At 41.0% G+C, this 20,084-nt stretch overlaps 2 protein-coding genes across 8 annotated transcripts in view; one reads left to right on the top strand and one right to left on the bottom strand.

Annotated features, from left to right (window-relative positions):
* Nucleotides 1-162: 162 nt before the first annotated feature.
* prxl2c (peroxiredoxin like 2C) lies at nucleotides 163-3,631 on the bottom strand. Its single transcript, XM_079690405.1, has 6 exons — nucleotides 3,368-3,631; nucleotides 2,996-3,064; nucleotides 1,309-1,362; nucleotides 1,116-1,221; nucleotides 880-1,014; nucleotides 163-780 (listed from the first exon to the last, which is right to left on the bottom strand). Exons 1-6 carry the CDS (start codon nucleotides 3,548-3,550, stop codon nucleotides 650-652), a joined length of 678 nt encoding a protein of 225 aa, XP_079546531.1. The 5' UTR covers nucleotides 3,551-3,631; the 3' UTR covers nucleotides 163-649.
* A 740-nt stretch (nucleotides 3,632-4,371) lies between these two features.
* The window catches only part of fbxl17 (F-box and leucine-rich repeat protein 17), a 206,216-nt gene continuing 190,503 nt past the window's right edge, over nucleotides 4,372-20,084 (top strand). For 5 of the 7 annotated variants that reach the window (XM_079686437.1, XM_079686440.1, XM_079686442.1 and 2 more), the window contains exons 1-6: nucleotides 4,373-4,620; nucleotides 6,337-6,839; nucleotides 7,596-7,979; nucleotides 8,176-8,298; nucleotides 8,524-8,781; nucleotides 8,965-9,096. In XM_079686437.1, the coding sequence (XP_079542563.1) occupies nucleotides 6,357-6,839; nucleotides 7,596-7,979; nucleotides 8,176-8,298; nucleotides 8,524-8,781; nucleotides 8,965-9,096 (1,380 nt within the window). In that variant the 5' untranslated portion in view covers nucleotides 4,373-4,620; nucleotides 6,337-6,356. Of the gene's footprint in view, nucleotides 4,621-6,336; nucleotides 6,840-7,595; nucleotides 7,980-8,175; nucleotides 8,299-8,523; nucleotides 8,782-8,964; nucleotides 9,097-20,084 lie in introns of all 7 variants that reach the window. The other 2 variants (XM_079686438.1, XM_079686436.1) reach the window with 2 other exon arrangements.

The following is a 20,084-nucleotide window of genomic DNA, read 5'->3' as shown; positions in this document are numbered from 1 at the left end:
CCTTTATCTAATAGTGTTTTATTTGTTGCGGTAACAATGTAAATATCCCCTCTGTGGGACGAGTAAAGGTATTGTGATTCTGATTCTGAACACTTATAAGAGGATAGTCTAAAAAAAAAAGTACATTCTGTAATAAGGTAATCACTGACAGAAATCCACACGTTGTTTTAGAGTTTTATTAATAGCCTACCACACATAACCATCTTAAAATGATGAGAATAACCTAATAGAAAAAGTAGACATTTGTATAGTAATGACTCTGCTATGCACCCAATCAAAACATAATTTATGTATTTGAACAAAACCTTTACAACAATGACCACAATGAGCTCTTTTATTCTCAAACAAAATTACATGTTCTTCATTGGCAGAACAACTTTGCTCAGTTCATTTACTGGCTTTCGCCTTCATCAGCACATGAGAAGCTCTGGAAATACTAAGAAGACCTTGAATAAAGCCAAGAGTTTTAGGGAAGACTTGTGTTTCAGACCTCACCTATCCCATATGTTTGGAAGAGCAGAAGAGCAAGTACAGACTTGATTAAAAAAACAAACAGACTGAGTATAACTGAGACACAACTATGTTTTATAAAATGATGATGCCCAAACAGTGATGAAGAATGAAGCATGCTTTCAAGCAGACCATCTGGCTACACATGAATGATTGTTGGCTTATCACTGAAGTCCAGAGTCTGTTGAACCCCTGCGAGCTGCAGGAGCCAGTTAATGGGCATGTGGTCCAGGCGGTTCATGTCAGAATGGGAAAAATGAACCTGAGAGCCTGTAGAGAGAAGAAGGAGTGGGCAAGGAAACAAGAAAGTAGTTGAGGCAGAGACAGACCTTGAGCACAATACAATGAAACAGAGAGAGTTAGAATTACCTGGTCCTGCGATGATGGCTCCACCTTGTTGATGTAGGTCACCCTGGAAGTCGAATGCAGGGCTAGTCATGGCCCTCCATACACTCTTCACTTGCCCCATAAAGACACCAGACTTCACATGGGGACTGGGTTGGGCTATGAACATAAACACCAACCCACACACACACACACAGATATATTTATGTTAATAACATCTTAACATATGCAGTGTTTATTTCCTCATATATTGGATTTACCTGAGTCTGTACATTTCTCCTCTCTCTTCATCCCCAGCTTTTGATAAATGATCCTCTCGGGGTCCACATATATTTCATAAGGATACCCGGTCAGTAAACAGAACGGCTAGAGAGATTAAAAACGAAATCAATATGATATGATGAATGAGTGTGGCATACTGTAAATATGCATGAAAATCACTGAATGAATTACCTCTATATGATGATGAGCAGCCTGGCCAATCACAACCAGTCTAATGGCAGCATCCTGCAAAAAAAGGCAACAAAATGTGGAGTTTTCGAAATTGTCTTATAATCATCCAAGCGGGGCGGACTGGGACTACAAATCAGCCCGGGACTCTCGACCGGCCCACTTCGGTACCGCCGGCCCACCGCGGTACCGCAAGTAAATACCGCTAGTAAATTGTCGACGGGGCCGGTGGACTTTTATTTTCACTGGCCCCACCATTGTAACCACTGGCCCGGAGCATTCGTCCCAAAAAAAAATCGACTTATAATGAATAAAATTAACACATTTGTTGCAATAGTAATTTATGCACTAACTACATTACTACAACATTTGAATCATCAGTTCTTCCTCATTTCCCTCAATTGTTCATATTTGGTTTATTAAAATAATGATATTGTGGTCATTGTTTAAAAATACGTCTGCTATTATTATGAGTATTATTTGTATAATGCACTTTCTGCCTTCCTGTCATAGGAGTTAGACATGTCATGGCTATGTCATTGATTTGATTAGAACCTTCATTATCCTAAACTGCTGGGACACTTCGCCAATACCTTTATATTGTCTACTCTTCACTTACTTGTCAGCATGGTCGGCATTGATGTACAGAGCCGACAGAAGACTTTGTTTATATTGGCATCATATTGAGAGGTGCAGCCAGTGAAGCGTCCTACAGATTGACCACAGTACTGAGTATGTAAGTCGCTTTGGATAAAAGCGTCTAACAAGTGACATGTAATAACATGTAATACAAAAACCAGGAAGTAAGCTGCTGGTTCCCTCGACAAAAAGCAATGGGATTTCTCCTCACGGTTTTGGAAAATAGTTGGAAATAAGGTCTGTGGAAAACAAACCTGTTTGATAAATGCACGTTTTGTTCAGCCGGATCATCTCCACATGTCTACCCTACTTTTATAATTTTCTAATCATAAATCTAATCGATAGATTATAAAAGGGTTTTAGGACGCGTCACTGCACCACTAGAAGCCAACTACATCGATCAAGCTGGCTGAAACTTTCTCTCCCTCTTCTTCTCATGCTCCCTGTCACTCTCCTTTAACTCCTCCGGTAACTTTCTTTTATTTGAAGATTGTTTTTTGCCCGGTGCTTGGCCGGTTACCGCTGGTATTAAAAACATTTTGGCGAATGGTTAGGTGGCGCGATAGTCTGTAGTGAAGGAGCGCGCTCCCGTTCACGGGAGCCTGCTCGCGCTGCGCTCCGCAGCAAACAGCTGTTTGCTTTTCACCCAACAACGACAACCGACTCATGGAACGCTATGTTCTAGTGTTAATAAACGAAACAATTTAACAAAATTGCTAGTCAAAATACCAATACCACAGGACAATTATATTTTTTAAAGCAATATTTTTAGTGGCCCGAGCGGGCAAGTGGAAAGTACGTTATGCTGGCCCGGGGTGTCTAAATAGCGCTTCCGGGCCAGCGGGCCATTTATAATGTCGAGCCCTTACCGGCCGGCCCACATCGTCCGACCGGCCCACTTCAGCACCGGCCCATCGGGATTCGTCCCGAACGTCCCGATGGCCAGTCCGCCCCTGCATCCAAGCTACCATAGGGCATTAACTATAATTTGTATGTCAAGTTGGCAACAAAGTAATAGCCTCCAGTAGACTAGTTGTGAATCAGGACTTACCTCTAGTGCTTCTTTAGGTATTTTACTCAAATCCTCCACATATTCCTTACAGCTGTAGCACAGGAAATTCTGCAGAGACACCAAATGTAATACATAAATAGACTAGATATGCGATATTACATTACTTTTTAAAACTCTGGTCTTGCACCTTAATACTGTTTATCCCCCTGTCTTCACCTATAGCTCTCCATCCCTTCATAGCAGAGGAAGCTGTTGCTGCATCTGTCCAGCAAGGCTGATGCTCAACTGTTGCCTACTTTGATGCCTTTTGAGGCTCAATCAACATAAACTTGAGCCTCTCATGATTTTACCTGAGGCAGTGCAGGCTATGAGTCACCAGCAAAATAAAGCCAAACAAAGTTATTCCCCTACCCGCACGAAAATTATCACCGATTTCCTGTCTCGATATAATTTCTTGAACGGAAAGGAGACTCCATGCCGGTTGTAAATTAAACAATCTTCGACGTCTTCAAGATGATAGTCGATAGAAACGCTCCCAATGTCCTTGTTTCCTATAGTTACTTGTCGAATTATTGGTGAAATTGCTTCAGCCATTTTTTCCTGAGGCTTCCCGAACTAGCATTGCTATTTTGGGAGTTGCTGTTCAGGCTTGAAGAGTTGGTGGCTGCAAATTCACGCCCATAATTTGCATGTGTGTGTGCGTGCGTGCGTGTTGGTGTGTGCGCGCGCGTCTGTGTGGGAGAGAGAGAGAGAGAAAGAGAGAGAGAGTGGGAAAGAGTAGGAAAGAGTAGGGGGGAAGTGAAAAGCAAAGTAACAGTAGTTCATATCCATGTTATATTATTTGCTACTATGTTAGTTTTTTTAATTATTAGATGCTATTGCTAATTCGTTTTAAGACTAAACCAAGATAACCCTGGTGACATCCTTACATTTTTATCAAAATATTCACCTAACCGTGATTTTTTTTATTACTTTAATGTATCTTTTACATACTTGCTGTTTATAATGCTGTTTTGTGTGTTTTTTGGTCGTGGTACTGTCATGGCATATAGTCTTATTAAACAAGGACCGTGTATAAAAAACACGATTCTCAAATTTGTTATGACATATTTAGCTATAAGATCCATTCCATAACAATTAATGACAATTGAATAAGGCATAATTATCTATCTCACTAACACTAACAAAGATACACTTTAAATGAATTTGAAACATAAGAAAGAATGCGATCAAATGAATGTCGACAAGATTGGGTTCTCAATGACACATGGGAAAAATAGTTATAGTCCGGGAAGAATGTAAACATTAACGCAAAAAAAATATATTCTGAAACGTAAAACTATGATAACGCACACACGGTTATACAATTTGGGTCACATTGGGATTTACTTCTCCCTCCAGGCCCTTCATCCAGCCTCCATGACGAATTACGAATCGGCCTCGTCGGCTTCCTTCGCGCTGCCCTCTCGGTGCGGAAGTGTTGTCCTCCAGCAGCAGCAGCAGAGCCAGAGCTGCACTGTGTGGATAAACACTACGCTAGTTCTGTAGCAGGGTCTCTCACCTCCTCGTCTCTACTGCCCGGACTTGTCAGCACTCAGCTCGGCTGTGCAGCATAGCAGTATTATGCGAGCACCGTCCGGAGTGAGGGAGCACCGTGTGAAGTGGTGAGACATGTTTCATGTTATGGCTACAGCTAAGTTAGCATCCAGTGATGGAGCAAGCTAGCCTGTCAGAAAGCTCAACTGGGTTAGCACTGTAACCGTGTGTTTGCTCTAAACTAGGGCCGTGAGTGTATCGCTATGATGGAGATAATGTTCAACATAAACCTGTCGCAGTAAAATAGAATCAACAAGTACAACGTTTGTGACTGTGTGAGAGGAACAAATGGCCACCTGTTCAATGTTGACATATTTTCATTCGGCTGCAACCAGACGTTGCATCGGTGCTACTTCCTTGCTAGACCATCGCATTACAATAACGAATGAGTTATTTATTACTCTGACGTAGACAGCGTAATCAACGTGTGACAAGTAATGTATTCATAACACAAGTAATATAGGTCGGATGGTTTCGACAGCTCGGTTTCAAAGCGTTGTGCTCATGAGCCTCATGAGCCTCATGTGTTGATATTGTTATTTGCCCAACTCTTTCACTATATATAGGGCTACCTTGATTGTCCTTCACAATATAAGAAGAGGCTCACGTTCGCTCTCTTCTTTTTAATCAAATTTTATGTCATTGTGTACATTTAGATTGAGAGTTCATAATTATTAGTCATGGTTGGGAAAGGATCTATTTTTAATTCCAATATAAGTGAAAAGCGAAAGTATCCATAGTCTTTATTGTGTGCAAACATTCATTTTGAAGTTTAGCAAGCTACGGTGTTGTATGCCAGATCAAACTATTTGAAATCATTACAGTGTTTCAATAATAATGTCACTTTGGTTTTCTATTCATTCAACAGCAAAATTCCTCTTTAGGAGAAAACACAAAGAGCACATTAGCAAAGGACAGTGATGCAGAATAGCTTGACCTTTATGCAGGGCTCTTCCTTTACAAGTGATATGCACTCAAACATTTGTGCTAATAATATCATTAAGTCTTGTTAGGCGACTCTCTACCACTCGATTGAAGGGTTGATTAAACCTCAGCTCTTTTTTTTGCACCATCCTAAATGTTGTTGTGTGTTGTTCTTTTTGTATTCTTTTCACATATATGAATGTAATGTTTTTAATTTATTGAAGATTATGTTAAAGGTGGGGTAGGTATGTTTGAGAAACCGGCTCGAGATACACTTTTTGTTATATTCCATGGAATGCTCTTAACATCCCGATAGCAAAGCATCTTAAGTGCTTTGACAAAAAATCCATTAAAAAAAGGCATCTGTGGAAGCCGTAGCGCTGTAAAAAGCACGACCAATCATTTTAGCCGGCCCGGCTAAAATAACTGGATGGCCTACCTGGCTGTCAGCCTTCCATCTGTGCACAAACTTATCTCGTGCCCTCATTGGTCATGTTCGTGTGTGTTGGAGGAGGGGCTCTGTAAGGAAGTGGCAGATTTGTTCCGGCTGTGTATTTTTAAATTCTAGCACACTCGAGCTGCTTTCTCCAAAATTACCTACCCCACCTTTAAGACTGCATTTAGTACTTACAAGTTTTAAATATCATGCTTGTTTGGGTAAATGAAACACAAACAAGGTTCAAAGTAGGGAACTAAAAGCATCAAAATACCAAAGTACGTAATAATTGGTAAAAAAAACAGAATGTATTGTATAGACACAAATATGATACCAACAATGATACCACTAGTTTAATTGTCAAGGTCCTTAGAATATTCCCAAATCATGAATTTACTAATGAATTGAATCCTGTCTGTTCTAGAGTTTCCTTGAATCATCTATATGGGCCATCTTCTCTCGAAAAATGGTTACCGCCTGAAGAAGAGGACTCGTAAGTTGCATCACAGGAAGAAGAAGAAGAGGAACTGTTTCCTGCAGCTGCCCTGCATGCTCTGCTTCATCGTCCACAGCAACAGCAGCGGTCTTGACGACGAAGGTGACCATTTGGAGGCCGGCATCAACGGCAGTGCGTGCCGTCACAACAGCATCACAGGGATCAGTGTTCCTGGTGTGGGTGGAGTTGGCATCGGAGCAGCAGCTGCCTCGAAGCTTGCCGAGCGATACGCAACACTCACATCTCCTGAAGACTGCTCCAAGTTCCTGCTGTCTCCGCGGGAGCTGGCTATCTGGGAGGGCCAAGGAAGGAGCCTCTTATCAGCTGTTCCTGCCAAACTGATTCCACCACCCGCGCTATTCAGATCCGCTGGGGTGTCTGTGAACGTTACCCTACCTGTGCCTGGCAGCACCAGTGACCACACTGAGATGGTAGGGAGCCGCACCAACAGCACCACATGTTGTAGCTGCTGAAGATGCAGCATTGACCCAAATCAGTTCAGAGGGCCGAAAACAGCCGTGATTTACCAGTACAGCTGATTCAAATTCAAAGGCTTTATATTCATATGCAAAAATCTACAGTGCAGGAATGGCAATGAAATTCTTCTGACCTGAGCTCCCCCAACAATGCAACATACATAATGAAATACAAAAATTCCAAATACAAAATGAAAAGTAGTGAAAAGAGTCTCATTATTCATAGGGCTTTAATTCAAGAACATTTCAGAAAGTTTAAACACAAGTGCCCATTGGAGACTGATTACCTATTTAAATTAAACAATCTGTCACCCAGATGAGTTCTATCATGTACAATGAATGAACAAAATAACAATTGTTAAAAATATGTTTGACAAGATGAAAAAACTGTTCTGGAAGTGACTTATGAGCATTACAATATATAAATCGTCTACAGTGGGTTTGTTGACCAGTGCCCCAACTTTTCATACTAGTATGTATATAAGTCTATTCAAACTTTACTCCAAAAGCAACAGCATTTTTTAATCCTCTTTTATTCTGTTCTAATTGAATATCCAAGGTATAGGGTGCTGTTGTTATCGTTTGATAATGTGGGTGGTGGGAGTTTCTTAAACACTGTAATTGTATTTAAAGGCTTTACACTTCAATGTGCCTTGACTTGCCTGCAGTAACTGTTCCACCTGGCTGATTTGTGTGTGTCTCTGGGTGCAGGTGTGTAAGAGGAAGTGCTCAGAGGTGCAGAGGTGCACCCCCTGTAAGCAGCCGCGCTGCGCCTTCGCCGCCCCTGACGGAGTGCTGGAGAACGGGGGAGTGGGAGGAGGAGGTGGAGGAGAGGCCGCCTCAAACTCTGAAACTGGCCACTGCCACCTCCCCACCTGTCCACTCCCCTCCTCCTCCACTTCTTCTTCCTCTGCCTCCTCCTCTTCCTCCTCACCTGCTGATGGCTGCTGCGGGTTGGGTCTTCATGCTGATCTGCCGCACAGCTCAGACTCGTCCCCCTGCTGCTTGCAGCATTATGACGACTGCCAGGCGAGAAGTTCTGACGCCACTGATCACTCAAGTATCAACCACCTGCCTTCCTCCATCCTGCTTAAGGTCAGAGTTCATCAAAGAAATAGGTGTTTTGTGAATATGTACCATTGGTTGGGTGCTAGGAGAAATGCAAACATACCACGACGACAACTTAGCCACGCTATCTGAAATATTGTTGAATAGCTTTTACTAGACTGGACACGTGCTTTCTAAATGGATTTGTCCTTGTGTTTATACATCTTGTTTTTTCTCCTTGCAGGTGCTCTCTCACTTGACAGTGAAGGAGCGCTGTCTGTGTGCCTCTCTGGTGTGTAAGTACTGGAGGGACCTCTGCTTGGACTTCCAGTTCTGGAAGCAAATCGATCTCAGTGGCCTACAACAAGTAAGCACACAGAATGATGCATTTTTGTCATCAATCTTTCTATTCACAAGTGATTCATTAGTTTTTCAATTGTTCTTATCTTTCATTTTAGACATTAAGCTCATAATCTGGTTTGGGATGATTGAGCAGGAGAGGCCTTACCTTCTTGCCAACATGATAGATAGCTGTCTTGTCAACCTATATAGTTAACAATATTTATGTTTATCATCTCCTTGTGTTCCCCAGGTAAATGATGATCTCCTGGTGAAGATAGCGTCACGAAGGCAGAATGTGACAGAGATTAACATCTCTGACTGCAGAGGTGTCCATGACCACGGCGTGTCCTCCCTGGCCTCACACTGCCCAGGCCTGCAGAAGTACACAGCATACCGATGCAAGCAGCTAGGAGACATGTCTCTATCGGCCTTGGCCACACACTGCCCTCTGCTGGTGAAGGTGCATGTGGGCAACCAGGACAAACTGACAGATGAAGCACTTAAAAAGGTATCGATATAGAGACATGAGGAAATGCAAACTTCCCTTTTCAATGTCTGCTTGTGATACACCAGCCTCATATGCTCGGTTTACTCTTACGTAAAAATGAAGTAATACTCCAATAAAGTGATTCAGGTGAAGATGTTATTTAATTTGAAATATTCTCAATAATGTGACCTTTTTGTCCTTCAGCTTGGAGAGCACTGCAGTGAGCTGAAGGACATCCACCTTGGTCAGTGCTACAGTATCACAAATGAGGGCATGGTGGCCTTGGCTAAAGGTTGCCCTAAACTGCAGAGACTCTACCTGCAAGAGAACAAACTGGTGAGTCCCACACATTCAGGTTCATATGCATGCTTTTTCTCCCTGCTTGCCTCGTGGTTTCTGCTCTTACAGGAGCCACAATGACTTTGTCAAGATGAAGTCGGCAATTATTTAATGTGGTCTCTTGGAAAGCTATGGTCTCAGCAATGACTCGATATGCGATATGTGTTTTCTTACTATAACCTCGATATAATATCTATATATATTTATTCATTAACATTCCTATGCTCTAGTAACTATTATGATCAGTGGTTATTATAATATTGTCAGAGCCCTGTCTCTTGCATGTCTTACTGTTTGATACCGCAATGTGTCATTCACAAGTACAGCCTGAAAATGTGGCTTCTTACAATGTATGCATCGCCAGCCTGATGTTCACTAGGCAATATCTCCATTTTCATACAGATTTATTATTTTTCATTAGGATTTCTTTTTTATGATGACCTTCTTAGAACTTGGAGGTCCTTAGGGAAGTTGCAGTTTAATAAGAGGATGATGTTCTCTTACTAAACACTGTAAAATGTATTAATGCTTGAATATATTTGGTACATATCAAAACCACCCACATGTTTTCTTATAGATAAACATGTGGGTGGGTGTGCAGACATGTGTTTGCTGACTAATGCTTTAATCAGAGTAATGACTGATCTTATTATTATCACAGCTGGTGTTGTTTATACATCACGAGCATGAGATAACTGCCTTTTCACTTCCCCCCCCCAACATATTTATTTAAAAAAAGAGCAGTTAGAAAGTGACATGCTACTTTAATCTACCAATTGATGTCACTGTTTTCCACATTTAAAAAAAAAGCCTGCCAGCTTGTAGATAGTTGTGCTCAACTCCTCTGAATCATGATCAAATGTTACCTTATTTGTCATGAAGTGTCTAATTAGGATACATAAAGTGAACATTAATAGTCATTTGGCATGTCTGTTTCTATTTCCTTTTTATTTAGATCTTCCTTTCTCACTAATGCTCCTGCACTTTTCCCTTCTAATGTGTCTTTGCAGTCCATGAGTAATTATGACCTTGATAAATTAGTCCGCATTAAGTTGTTAACAATAGCTCAGTTTGTTAAAACCCCATTCATCAACTCAACAGTATCTGAAATTAGTGATTACCACTATGTGAGAGATTAATATTGCCGCTGATAACATTCAGCGCAGCACTATCCATTTCAGAAAGTCATTTTTCAGGCGAGGGATCGTTGCAGTTATTTTAGCTTCCTCTCATTAGGGTCCAGAGAAGTGGGCTGAGCTTAGATGGGAATTCTCATCTGTAGGCTCTCTGGTAGCTTGGCCTAAAATTGTCATTAGGTTTGGCCGGATTTAAGACAACCCAAACCTTTCTTTTGTTACAGTGGCCATTTATTTTCTGTGACAGCTTCAAATCTAAGGTTACATCCTCCTTTTTCTCAGGAGAAAAACAAACCATTTGTCTTGCCTTGTGGATAATGACAGACTTGTAATGAGTTTGGCTGAATGTTTTGGCCCTGTTAGATTCAGAAATATGCACAAAAGCTGAAATATTTGGGTTCATATCTTGCTTTCTTTAGACGTGTAATAGTTATAACAATTTTGTATCACATATGAAAAATGTAGAAGGTGCCAACCATTTGTACTTTAAGGATTCTATTTCATTCTGGGTCTACTGTTTATAGACCAACTAAAAGGGTTTGATGCAGCATGGAAAAAGCTCTTACTGAAAGGTTTATGCAAAGAACCAAAGCTTGAACAGTCCTGGGATCATTGTGTGCGTTGAACCTTTGTTCTCATCATGAGTTGATCCAGGATTGAGATGCGCTTTTTGGTTTTTAGTGTGCTATAAATTGCATAGTCATGGGACATGTTAAAGAGCTCCTCTCGTCTCCTCTCGTCTCCCCTCGTCTCCTCTCCTCTCCTCTCATCTCGTCTCCTCTCGTCTCCTCTCCTCTCCTCTCCTCTCGTCTCCTCTCCTCTCCTCTTCTCTCGTCTCGTCTCCTCTCCTCTCCTCTCTGCTGGCTTGTTTTTGCGGTATAAGGAATCCTGTCCCAGTCTCTCCTAATCAATCACAGATGAGGATGAGCCTTTCACTCACTGCGATCTGCTCTATCTTTCTCCTCCTCCAAAATTGAATAATTGAATCGCTGCAGGATGTTTCTGTGTGGTCTTTTGGCTCGGCCTCTGCCTTTTTCTTTGTCATGTGCACACCCACATACATTTTTTCTTCCCTACTGGCCTCCTTGTTGCCGTGGTTGTGGTTTGAGTTCCTTGCTGGAGGGTCCTTCTCTGCTTTAAGACCTTATCCAGCTCTGTGGATAGTTAAACTTCTTCTTTTTTTTTGGGGGGCGGGGCAACATCTTGAATAAGCTTTTGAAGCCTCGAGGAATCGTTGCACCGACATTGTTGGTAGTAACTAAGCTAATGTTGCTCTGTTTGTTTGGCAGTGAGTGAACAGCTGATGAAGGTTAAGGAGACTTTTGAAACAAATGGCTGTTGAAAGTTGCCAATGAAATGCTGAGAATGTCTGCAGGAGTGACTAGTGTGTCTCCAAATATAGCTTCCAGGGGACAATTTGACACTTGCTCTTTCATTGCTTCTTAGCTGGGGGCCAAATCAGCCCAGGGCTACAGATAACCCTAGGCTAAGAGTGTGTTTTGTGCAAAGCAGGTCGACTTTAGCGTCTCTCAGCCTCGCTCTTTTTGACATCGACCTGCATTCTTTATTGCCGATCATCCAGTATTTATGCCAGAGCTGGTTATATTGCTCCAGTTGCCTTTCAATGCTTGTTTTCATCTTCTGAAGTGTTTTTCAGAAGATTTTTCTCTCTCCCACATTCATATTCTGTGCTCTTCCAACACCTCGAAGGGCAAAGGCTCCGAGAATAGCAAATTCCCCTTTTCCTCATCTCACTTCAATTTGCCGTAGGGGGGAGAGGCAACCCTGAAAGTTTACCTCTGAGTTCTGTCAGTTTTATAGACCAACTGGTGGACGAGCTGTACTCTGAGAAAACCTCTTGTCACCCATCCCTCCATGTCGACATTGCTGCTCCGATGTTCCTTTCAATTAAACACATCGCAATCTGCAAATCTTTGCTCGGGAAGCACTTTTTCTGCTCTCTTTTCCCCTTTCTCTCATAAAAAAACCTTTATCTTCTCTCTTGTCTTGTCAAAATCATAGTGTGTGCACTTAATTTCCCTGCATGTGATGAGAATATTCCTCCACTGGCTCATCTCAAAGAAATTGTGTCTACCTACACACCCTCTCTCTGCCCTTCTCTCATTCTCACCCACGCACACACACAGGCTCTGATTATTTACAGTTTTAATTAGTCCAAAATGTGGAAATGTAAATGGAATTGGAGATGACCTAACATAGATTACCATGTGCCCTCAATTTAGGTGTAATTACCACCCTGCATGTATAATCAGATGCTTCTCTGCCGTGCTTTCACCACGTCCCTCTTACTCTGGCGAAGAGTTTGTCTGTGGAACAGCATGAAACAGTGGAAAAGATGAACTGTCAGAGTAAATGGTGTTTTCTTGGACATGGTCAGTGAAAAAAGTCTCATCTCCAATTCTGATTTGCTGTCAGTATGGCTTGTCAGTGGTCAGGTTTTTCTGGCAGGGAGAATGGCAGCGAGGCTCACCGGTCCCATCAAATGTAATCACAGATGTAATTGTATATTGACATTAGCAGATTTCATTAGCCGGATTAGAAAGACAAAGGAAGTGATAATGATGGCTGTCAGTTATTATGGGATAGACCCTTTGACATAAACCAACACACACAATATAACACACACGTGCCTTGTTAAAACAGTGGAATAACACACACATGGGAACTGATGAATTGAATAGCTGCCAGCTGCACGGGAATCTGCTCTGGAAACTTTGATCGTGTATTTGACTGTAATTAGAGATAAATAGAACCCCTCTGACCAGCCAAACACACACGCACGCACACACAAATTGTCAATCTCTTCTTAATAATCTCCTCAATCCCTTCCAGTCTTCATGGTCAGTTGTTTGACTTTTCAGGATGTTGAATGTCAGATGTTGTGTGTTGTATTTAGTCATTCTATCCGCTAATGGCACTGGATTATGTCGGTCAGACTGTGGAAAAAGCTCTGCTCCCATCTAGAAATTCCTTGCTAGTAAGTCATCACAAAGTCTCTTTAGTTTTTCCTGTACGTATTTATTTTTATTTTGCTTGCTTTGTCTGTCTTTGCCCAGAGTTTGGAGGTAGGCATTGTCAGCATTTCATATTTTGAAAAGTATATATTTTTTCCTTTTTCCATTTCCTATCTTTCATCCCTTCCTTTTACCTTATCTTTTTGCCTTTAGGTATTCATTGCCTATTTCTGAATATGCTCTTTTTTTAAATCTTCTTTATAAATTGTAACATTTATTCACATTATTCTAGTTGTGGATACTGTCGTGGTGAAAGAAACATTTGTGTGAAAGGTTGGTAAGGCTGTTGGCACTTTCTTAGATCTGAAACGACAAACACATTTATTAAAATAAAACTATTCTGCAATCATTTTGGAAATGAATTAACTGCCTTAAAGCACCCTGTGTAGTTTTTGAACACTAGTAGCTATGTTTTCATGCCCACTTGGCCACAACCACTCATCATTTAAAATATTTAAAGAATTGACTTGGCAAATGTTTTAGGAGTTAGGAAATGGCCTCAAGGATAAACACAATGTGTTTTTAGTGAGTAGCACTGAATGTAAACTGAACCTTTAAGTCATCTTTTACTGACAATAAACTATGCCACTGTTGAACTCGACAGATCCTTTTGGCACTGAAATACGGCATTTGACCAAACAGAAATCTCTACCATCAGAAAAAGCATGTATGTTTACCTCTTCAGTGTTGGCCAGACAATCTGTTTGAATATTTCACTTTTGGGTTTGGGTGATATGAGCATTCAATTATGCTTTTTTTCTGACCTTTTATTGGTCAAAAAATGACATCAGTTGTTAGTCACAGCCTTGTCTAACAAACTGTGTCTAACTCATTACAGCAAAGACATGGAGATAATTTGTTAAGCAATAAACTAAGTGAAGAGTTATACTCCTAAACTTTTGTTTTCACCAGTTCCACTGCTTACATTCTCAGTATGTAGTCTAAGCTAGCAGCACATTCCTCTCTCCTATATCCTCCTCCTCATTGCTCTTTTGAAGTGCCTCCGTATCGATCTGTGTCCCCAAAAAGCTGCTGTGTGTTTGTGAAAGTGTGTGTGTGGTTGCTGATCGTCCTTTGCCTGAAGAGTAATCCGATGCATTAATGAGCTCTGACTTTAAGTTGGACAGCCGGCTGCACTCAGACACAGACATCGTCGATATGTTCCCTCTGCCGTCTGCCCAAGAACAAAACAAGTTTTAAAGGGAAGAAAGTGAAGGCACTTTGTAAATGTGAGCCTGTGAAGTGTGCCTCCAAAGCCATACTTCACCTTGCTACAATGTTTTCTTTTCAACATTAGTTACCCTAGGAAAAGATTCCACATCAACATGAGGCAGTTCTCCGGACTCCATCAATAACAAAGGTGAAATTACTTTTTGAAAAAAAAAGAAAAAGATCTTGGAGTGGCAGGATGCTCACTTGGATCCCCAGAGTGGCTCATATAAAAGTATTTACAAAGAAAAGAAAGTCAAGTGAATGTCGATGGGACAGCCACTATAGCTGGCTTTATTGTTGAACAGTGACAGATTGCCATAAATGACAAGGGTATTGCCAAAACCAAATATACAGTATTTGTTTGGCAGGGCAAAAACAAAGCGCAGCTGCAGCAGTCAAGGAAATCTCTGCTGTTAATAACTGCATTTATTTTGAGGTAGTATTTGTAGAAATTATAGTTCCAGTAGTAGTAGTTCCACTGAAATATATAACTCTTTGTTTGCTATTAGTGTCCTCTAAGACTGGCATTCACAGTACAAGTATGAAGATGGATCAGGGAAGTGAGGGTTTTGGAGTGGAACTGTTTAACAGCTATACAGTATAGCCTGGGGAACTGGTTAGTAGTGGTTATACATACACCTGAATTAATCGTAGCGGCAGTATATTAAATTACAGTTGGTCCTGGTGGTATGGTGTTTTAGCAGCATTTTTTGTGTTAGATTTGAGAATGTTTCACACTATTGTATGCAGTGGTATTTAAACGTAGTTTATTATAACTTAATATATATTTCATATTATTTTGGCCTTTTTTTGGATAAAGAACCAAATGTAATGTGTTGACTGTACAAACTCATCTATAGCATAGATTAAAACTTAGATTTTTAAGATTTTCCTTTCTGTATTAGATTGTTTTTTGGGTGCAATTTATTTTCCTTTGTGATTTGGTTAAACTTGCCTTAAATTGCACAAATCATATAATTTAATTTAAAGGTCCCCTATTATAATGTTTTTCATCTATATATTATAGGTCTCAGATATATACAACACATGTCTCAAGAAGTGTTTGGCTCCAAATACCAAACAGATAATTGTAGCATCCCATAATCCCCTCTGTTTCAGCCCTGTTTCAAAAGTGCTGATTCTGGGTCTGTTAATTTAGATGAAAATGAGGAGCCACTCCCCACGCCCCTCTGAGAGATATTTGGTTAAAAAGAACACAATGGTGCTCTAGTACCTCATTCATACCAACGGTGTTTCAGGGCCGGTTCGGAGCTGGAGCTTGAAAAGCACCGGGTTTTCCTGTTCACACCGCAGCGGAGCAGCTTCTTAGCTCCGGAATCCGGTCCGTTTCAAGCACCAAACATTTTTCCGGCTGGAGCAAAAGCACCGCATACGTCACGCTTACGTCGGGGCAGGGGCAGGGGCAGGGGCAGGGGCAGGGGCAGGGGCGGGATCAACTCCTGAACAACAACAAAAAGCCGGCGTTTTATCCAGTTTCTACACAACGATGGAGAAACTTAACAAGCAGCAGTGGTCCACTGAAGAGACCAGCTACCTACTGGGTTACACAAGCCAAAAAATCGTTATGACATCATAAAGTGGCCAAAATCTGATCAGCTCATTTTCAGACAGGTTTTTATATAAATGGATCAGGACAAAAAGAGAGCGAATCTTTTTTCCTGAAACTTTCAGAATCTCTTTACACAGAGGGTACACATGATTATGTATAAAAGACATGAAAAATTGGATTTTGTATAATAGGTGACCTTTAAGGCAAGTCAAGTAACTATTATTATTATGACCTTATAAATGAAAGAGATTGCACTTAGGCCTTGAATCAGTGCTCTTTTTTTACAACATGTACACCGCACTGGATACGAGTTCAGTGCTCTTGGTTGATGTGCCTAGTTTCCCCTGCAGAGGGCGTAGCAGGACTGGATAAGTGAAGTTATAACTGACTGGCGAGCGAACTGGCAGCTGAATGCAGAGTGCTTCTTATACTTAGACAGCACATAAAATATAACGTTTTTAGGATGTTAATAAATATTTGAGCAACACAATTTTTTCCTTAACTGTGTTTTTTACTCTGTGGTTTATGTGTCTGCTACAAGTTATTGGAACAATTATTCACAAGAAGTCTTTTTTTAAAGTCAGTTTGATTTGGATGTAATGATGCTCTCTAACCTGTTGATGCTATGGCTCTAATATTTGTGCTCTGGTGGGTTTCTGTTGGCATCTTTCATGTCTTTCCACTGGCATATCATTTATATAAACATTTGAATACCTTAAGAAAGCAAGCACATTCTCAGACTTTCTGAATGGCTTTTGCAGCGGTAGTATTTCATCTTTTAATACCGTAGATGTTGTAGCGGCACTCGTCTCTATGACGTTATCAAGCATTTGCCCGTAGCTACCAGAGTACTGGGAAAAGCTCTGAAGAATGTTAATGTGAATGTGACTTCCATTTCTATTGCTTTTCTGTTCATTGCTTACTCTGGCTGAGCACAGGGAGAGACGGCGGCCTGAGACTTTCTTTCCAACCTTTCTTACCGGGTGGCTGTGGAACATGCTGTGCAAAATGAATCCTGCCTTATGGCTAACAACTCACTGTTATATTTTATAAGGAGACCGCAATCTCTTTAAAGCAAACACGTGAAATAATTGTTGGTTCCTATTAGGATTTGATGCTTCGAGGTCATCAAGGCAAGGCAAGTTTATTTATATAGCACCTTTCAACACAAGGCAGTTTACACAAATGAAAGACATTCAGACAAAGGCATTTAAAAACAGTCATTAAAAAGAAAAGATAATAAAAGAAACATTAAAAGAAAAAAAAGAATAAATGAATAAAAAGTACATGAATAAAATGTTACAGTGCAGTTTAAGATATGAATAGTTCACACAGAAGTTTCACTTTACTGATGAACACAACGGCTCAGTTTCAATTTAAAAGCAGCAACAAAAAGAAAAGTCTTCAGCCTGGATTTAAAAGTAGTCAGAGTTGCAGCAGACCTGCAGGTTTCTGGGAGTTTGTTCCAGATATTTGGAGCATAATAACTGAACGCTGCTCTACCATGTTTAGTTCTGACTCTGGGGACAGAAAGCTGACCAGTCCCTGAAGACCTGAGAGATTTTGATGGTTCATAATTTAGCAGGAGGTCAGAAATGTATTTTGGGCCTAAACCATTCAGTGCTTTATAAACCAGGAGCAGTATTTTGAAATCTATTCTTTAACACACAGGAAGCCAGTGTAAAGACTTCAGAACAGGAGTGATGTGATCCACTTTCTTAGTGTTAGTGAGGACTCGAGGAGCAGCGTTCTGAATCAGCTGCAGCTTTCTAATTAACATAATGACTTTGGGTTTGGACTTTTTGTTACGTGAAACAAGCAATTTGAATACTTGGCCTAAAAAGAAAAATCTAACAAGAAAGATCAGGCTGATGATTTAATAATTTGAGGTCCATTTTCAAGCAGGAATGTTCAACTATTGGTCCTTTTCTTGGTGTTACGCTTTAGTACATTGCATATTTTAGAGTTCATGACTGTTGGTCGGACAAAAAGACATGTATTGACATTGCCTTGTGTTGTACACTATTGCGATTGGTATTTTATTGTCTTTTTACATTTTCTAGACCATTAGAGAATATTCTTTCACACGTTGCAGTCCCAGAGCTTAATGTGCTTTACTTTTCTTTTCCCCTTATTCTAGCTTTTTTTTAAATGTACGTGTTCCTTTTTAAACCAGTGGCTCATTTACACAGCAACTCTAGATTTGATGTTTTTGCAGTTGGTCCACCGCTGGCAGCCAGCAGCAAGCTGAAAAGGTTTTGGGAACACAAAAGCAAGTCACTTTTTGACAATGAAGTTAGGTAAAAACATGTTGGCACCCATTGTGTTTCTCCTGAGGGCCAGTGCCGGGCTCCGACCTGGCCTGCGTTTAAAGAGCATTGCTTTAGAGGCCTTCTGTTTATCCAGCTTCAGACAGCAGCAGATTCTGACACCCAGCCAGGGATGTCACAATGATTCATGGCCCTTTCCGACAACTCGCTCACGCCTTTACTCTTCTTAATCTCCTTGCGCTCTTTCCCTTCCTCTACCTTTCTCTCTCTCTAATGATGAGTTTTCCTTTTGTTCGAGAAGGGCAGAAATGATGTCATCATTTAAAGAGGCCTCGTCCTTTAACTTTACGGACTGCGTTGTATGTTTCATGATGAATAACCTTCCTTGGGGATTCACCTCTGTCCTGTGCTGTGGAGAAAAGACAGAAGTGTAAAACAGAAGACGCCTGAGAGGGAAAGTCTGCCTGCCTCTTTTGGCTTGTTTCAAACAATTGTATTATCGTCCCGTTACTCATCCCATCATTCTCCCCCTCTCTCAAACAAGCCGTATCCTCCCTCTGGGTTTCTTTCACCCCATATATCTGCCTCTCCTCCCTTTGTCTGTGTCAATTTGTGATTGAGAGGCCAAAGCAGCTCTAATCGCTGACTTAATTAGTGATGATTGATAAGAGATGGGAAGGTGTGTGTGTGTATGAATGTCTATAGGTGTTGTGAGTCCATTTGCGTGTTTCCACCAGACATCACCCTTCTGCCTGCACCTGTGATGCATTTGGGGTCGGCGATAGCAGCAGCGGTTCGATACTTTGGGTAATGAATGTGTTTAATAAGCACAGTGGGTCGATGGGCTTAATGAAGGTGTGACAGGGGATGGGCCTGGAAAATGCTGCTGTAACGAGACTCTAACGAGCCTCTGGGGTTAACAAGGTCACGCTGTAATCGGGATTTCCTCACCTGTACACTTTCTGTCTTTCTCTCGTCGTTTTTAACCCGCTGCTCCAGCTCTCGCGCTCTGCCTCTGCTTTCCCTCTGCTCCTGTTAGTACATTACATTTCTTTATGAGGTTTTTATTTGCCTCAATCTCCTATTGTGTCTGTATTTGCTCGCTCTGTCTTCTAATTATATCTCTCTTGGTTTGTCTCCAACATGTGGTCGCCTGTTAGCCTTTGTCTCATTGCAGCAGCTTGTCCATCTTTTCAAGGACAACTTGCCGAGGAATGCTGGCTCTAATCGATGCTCTGGAGTAGTGTGAGCCCTTTTTTCCTTTCTAAGAAGCTTGTTTCTAAGAAGCCTGCTAAGAATACTTCTGGCAGCTTGAAGCATTGAAGTTCCTGACTCTCTCTGTTTATTATTGTTCATTATGCGGCTACACAAAACGTGTTCACCTTTTTTCAGTAGATCTAAGTGCACTTAAGCTTTTTCAAGAGTGTATTTTTTCGACACAAATGTAGATTTAAGTTCATGTTTTTTTCCCTTATTGTTGATTTATGCTACCTCCAAAGATCTTCCGGTGAGCACCATGCCTGGCACCAGCTGAAGCAACACCTGCTTTGCATAGTATTTCATCTGCAGGAAATGCACCTTGTTTCTTCATTTATGAGTTTACCACCTGACTAAAGTGTCTAAACAATAAGCATTATGCTGTGTCTTCCACTTTTCCACCAACTCCTTTTCCCAAACAGATACATTTGATTAAACTTTCTGCTCCCTCTCACTTTTTACTTTTATGTTTCTGTCATAACAGAAGGAACAATGTTACCTAATG

This window comes from Notothenia rossii (genome assembly GCF_949606895.1).
Source record: "Notothenia rossii genome assembly, chromosome: 6".
NCBI lineage: Eukaryota > Metazoa > Chordata > Actinopteri > Perciformes > Nototheniidae > Notothenia > Notothenia rossii.
This window is presented reverse-complemented; position numbering and strand designations above follow the sequence as displayed.